Below are 5,023 nucleotides of genomic sequence, written 5' to 3'. Positions count from 1 at the left end.
CATAGGTTTTCATATATATATATATATATATATCTCTTACTCATTCTCTCTCACAATAAATAGGGAGGTCACGATTGCGGAGTGGGTTCAACAACACAATGCTAAACAAATCTTGAATGTTCGGTAACACAGTGTTGAACGAATCCTAAATGTTCGGCAATACAGTGCTGAATGAATCCTTTTAGTTCAATAACACAATGTTGAATGGGATTCAGATCTGCAGTAAAGGGATGGGGGTGCTTGTCGATAGAGGTGATGGTTGATTGCGACAGAGGGAGTAATGGTTGTGACGGTGAGGAGTGGTCAAAGATGGTAAAGGTTGCAACGATGAGGGGTGGTTGGAGGTGGTGGTGGTTGCAGCGGTGAGAGGTGGTCAGAGATAGTGGTATTGCCGAAGGCGATTAAGGTTAGGGTTAGGGTTAGAGTTTGGAAAATTAGGTTTAGAAGATTAGGAATGAAGGTAAAAATGAAATTTTAGATTGGGACAAAATTGGGGAAAAAAAAAATGAATGAGGTGGGGGTTCTAAGAAAAAATGTAGGAGTTAATAGCAATGCTCTCATTTATATCATTTATTTTCTCAAGTATTTTATATATTTTATTTATATAAAAATTAAGTCAATTTAATAATTAAAATTTATTAAATTTTTTAATAAAAAAATTTATGATTTATTTTTAAATATATAATTTTTTTAAAGTTAAAAACGAGATTAATTAAATAAATTATAGCTATTAGATCGATCTAATTTTTTGTATGGATAATATACACAAAATGTCTGATAAAATAAACCATTCAAATTATCAAAATGGGATCTATGATGACCCTACGGGCCCAAATAGTGTCCTTTAATCTAAAATCTGAATTGGAGAAGATCTTCCTCCTTTTAATAAATTAGTTGACCTGACATGCAGTCAACATGTAGTTATAATATTTGTTTTTTATTTTTTATTGTATTTTCATATTAGACAATATTGTTTTATATGTTATTAGAGATTTTTTGTGAGTGTGTGAATAAATTTATTAGATTTTATATATGGTAGTAAAAATGTAATAAATTAAAAAAATTTAAAAAAAAAATGACAAAATTTTAATATTGAGATGGGTAGGAAATCACAATTTTTGGTATTTGTAAAATATATATATATATATATTGAAACATAATTCTGGGGACATAATTTTAATATGGCGCAGGTTGTTAGTCGAATTTGCAAGTGGGTGGCAGTGATTAACTAAGGTGTGATATGATCACACCAAAATCTGCGATATTCAAAGAAGGACTAGAGTCAAAGGTCATGGCAAATTTTTTGTTTGGATAAGATAAGACTTGAGAGAGTTTATCTTCTTCAGGTTAGAGGAGTTCTATATAAGAGTTATCTTAAAAAGGGATAAGAGTCCTATTAAGTGAGACTTCTAGGACGAGGAAGGCATGGATTACTATAAAAGGCAGCCATCGCCAGGGGTTTAAGGTACATTTTAATTGAGATTAATTACTTAAGTTGATTATAATATAAGTTGTTAATTTATTTAATGTAGTTGTGAAATTATGAATTTAATTAGCAAAATAGTATTTAGTTAAATAAAGGGAAATTTATCGGAAAGTCCTTTATGGTTGAATTGTGTTCCATTTGGTCCTGCTGATTTTTTCTTTGATTGACATCTCCATATTAGGTGGGATTCCTTACCCATAAGTCCTTTTTTAAATTTTTTTGTGTCCTGGACGGAAATGGCCTCACCTATTATATGGGATGTTCTGTTTTTCCATATTGGTATGTGCAATCCCAGCAATTGTGGAACCTGACAGTGGGTCAAAATTCATTTAAGAGGTATTATAATTAGGGTTTACATTGTGGGTTCATGATCGTCTCTGCGGCTTAGAAATTCATCCGCTTACGTTCACACCGTCATATCACACAGGTTCTCTCTTCATTTCCCGTTACGGATCCCCTCCTCACCATACCCACACTTCAGTAATTCCCCCCTCACCTATGCACAACTTCGTCGATGTTGTGGAACACACCGACACATTAATGTTTACAGATAAACATTCGACTTCACGAACACAATAGCCAATTCCATGTATTCCCGTTCGCTGCGCACTTGTAACCATACATTGACAACGATGCACAATTCCCATTGCAGTTGCATTTCTATCGCAATTTTTTTCATTTTCGGCTTATGGGTCTTTCTCACATACTTAGTCGTGTGTTATTTCTTACTGATACCTGTGCCGTTATGCAGATGGACGCCTTTTTGATGCTTCTTTGTTCTTATCGGTCCACGAATGTCGCATATAATCTGCAATCGTCAAACACATTTGCTGAGGTTGTCGATTATGTTTGTTCGAAGTTTTCCGGACTCCTGCCGGGAAATTTCGAGTTGTTCTATAAGATTCCCGGCTATAACAACTTCTCCTTACAGAATGATGTCGACCTGAAGAATATGGTTTGCCTTGCGCGCTCGTTCTAGTTGCAGTTAATTGACGTGGTCATTGAACAACATCCTCGTCGGGATGACAACACTCCTGCCATTGACCCAATGATAATCCAAGATCAAGGCACAACGGGGGATGCACTACTTAATGATTTCGGAATGGATGATGAAGTTGATCTGCTGCAATCATATTGTCCCCACAAGGAGAAAGTCTTCCTTTCCGCTCCATGGGCAAAAGGTTTTACCCACATTGGACAACATTTCGAAGGTGGGGCTTCTGAATTTCGCAATGTACTACGGAAATACGCCGTTGAATGTGGGTTCCAGATCAAATTTCTGAAGAATGACTCCGTTCGGGTAACGGCTATATGTGCTATGAACGAATCGAAGTCTTGCACGTGGTCTGTGCACGGACGGAAATTGGAGGCAAACGGATTTTTCTACTTACGAAAATGGAACAGTGAACACATTTGTGGCGTGGCTGTGCGTACGTCCACACACCCATTTGTTGGGTCTGATCTTGTGGCCGACATTGTATCTGAACGTGTGCGTGATAAACCTTTAACCCGTCCGACCGAAGTGATATTGGACTTGAAACAAGATTACGGGCTTGATATAAGTTACCGGGTGGCCTGGCTCGGTGTTGAAAAAGCGAGGGGAGAATTGTTCGGTGCACATTCCATTTCGTTTGACCAATTACGTTGGTATAGTAATGCAGTATTGGAACACAACCCCGGGACCTACATTAACATTGAATACGATAATCACACCCAACAGTTCACACGCTACTTCATTTCATTCAAAGCATGCATCGACGGGTTCCACCATTGCCGTCCTCTGCTTTTCCTAGACGCCACGTTCCTCAAGGGCCGCTTCAAAGGTTTTCTACTTGCGGCCACTGCAAAAGACGGAAACCAAGGTTAGTTCCTTCAATTTAAACAATCACACTACCCCATTCACATGACAACCAACCACACCACGTTTATACTATATTTTAACGTGGTCATTAACCCCCGGCGCTATGTTTCTGTCACAACCTTTGCATGCAGTACATACTTAGTTCTAAAAAATTTTCCAAATCTGCAGGTTTGTTCCCGCTATCATATGCAGTGGTGGATTCCGAAAACACCTCAAACTGGTCTTGGTTTCTTCATCATCTCGCGCAGGTGGTTCATGGGGACAGACCTCTAACATTCGTATCGGATCGGAACCTTGGTTTGCTTGAGGCAATGCCCACCGTATTTCCGAATGCAAAACATGCATTCTGTCTACAACATTTGCAGAGGAACTTAAGGGACTGGTTGCGTTACACAAACAGTATGCATCGGGCAGGTTTGGTTAGCAAATTACGACATTGCGCATACGCACCAACTGTTACCGCTTTTAACCACAGAGTTGAACAATTCCAAAAATCAGGCCAGTCTGTTGCATCTGAATTCCTAGCAAATGCACATCCATAACATCGGGCAAATGCATTTTTCAGGTTCGTCCCACATGTTAGTCAAAAAAACCACATGCACAACACATTTCCTCATAATGTTCATAATTATTTACCTATATGTTCTATTCATTTTGCAGGGGGCGACGTTATGGCGAAATGTGCTCAAATGCTGCAGAATCATTCAACTCATGGGTCCGTGAGGCCCGTAACCTCCCAATCACAAGAATGGTTGACAGCATACGGACCAAATTGATGCGACAAATGGCGAAATGTAGAGACGCTTCCCAAATGTGGACCGGCACCATATGTCCCAAAATGGAAGATCGGTTAGAAAAAGCATTCAACGAAGGTAGATCATGGAAAGTGAGCCAATCAAACGCTGATGTGTACGAAGTGCACTCTTTCCCATCGGTCACTGTTGACATCAGACGACGCACTTGTTCATGTTTCAAGTGGCAACTCAATGGGTTCCCTTGCGCACATGCGATGGTTGCCGTCCGTAAGAGTGGGCGGGATTTGAACACATTGGTCGAACCATACTTCCACGTGTCTGAGTTTCGTGCCACTTACGCATCAAGCATTTTCCCAATTCCCACTGTCGAGCAATCGCCTTTCAACCCAAATGATTACATCATAAATCCCCCTGCCGTGAAACGTCCACCCGGTAGACCAAAGAAGAAGAGGATACTGTCAAAGGGGGAACATGTTCAGCAAATCAGATGCGGCAGATGTGGGCACATGGGGAATCATAACAGGAAGACATGCAACCAACCCATTTAACCACATCCTTCCACCCGACCACACCAGCACTAAACTATTATTACTATTCAAGTTTTTTCCTTGCCATATTCGATACAATACTTTCTTATTACTCTTCCAGTTTTTTCCTCGATGCAATTTTTTTGTTTCAATTGTTTTCGATTTCAATAATTGTGTGCGACGCCACACGACAATGTCATAGCCAATTTACTATCTTTGGCACACTCAGTTATTAATAATAGGTTTCCTTCATTTAATTTCATACGTGTTATCTCCACAGCAGATAACATAGTTCCGTCACAAACTTTGACATCTGTGTATTGAACTAATATGTCAGCTTATACCTCCCACAGCATTTTCTCACGTGTTTTCACGTGAATCCTGAACTGCAGTA

At 39.3% G+C, this 5,023-nt stretch overlaps 1 protein-coding gene across 1 annotated transcript; it reads left to right on the top strand.

Moving 5' to 3' along the window:
• The first annotated feature begins 204 nt into the window (after positions 1 to 204).
• On the top strand, positions 205 to 4,650 carry LOC145803473 (uncharacterized). The gene is made up of 5 exons (XM_082896751.1): positions 205 to 312; positions 2,238 to 2,333; positions 2,466 to 3,348; positions 3,516 to 3,573; positions 4,008 to 4,650. Exons 1-5 carry the CDS (start codon positions 205 to 207, stop codon positions 4,648 to 4,650), a joined length of 1,788 nt encoding a protein of 595 aa, XP_082752877.1.
• Positions 4,651 to 5,023: the final 373 nt, after the last annotated feature.

The sequence above is a fragment of the Camellia sinensis genome, chromosome 12 (assembly GCF_055761805.1).
Source record: "Camellia sinensis isolate YWXY chromosome 12, ASM5576180v1, whole genome shotgun sequence".
In the NCBI taxonomy this organism is placed as follows: domain Eukaryota; kingdom Viridiplantae; phylum Streptophyta; class Magnoliopsida; order Ericales; family Theaceae; genus Camellia; species Camellia sinensis.
This window is presented reverse-complemented; position numbering and strand designations above follow the sequence as displayed.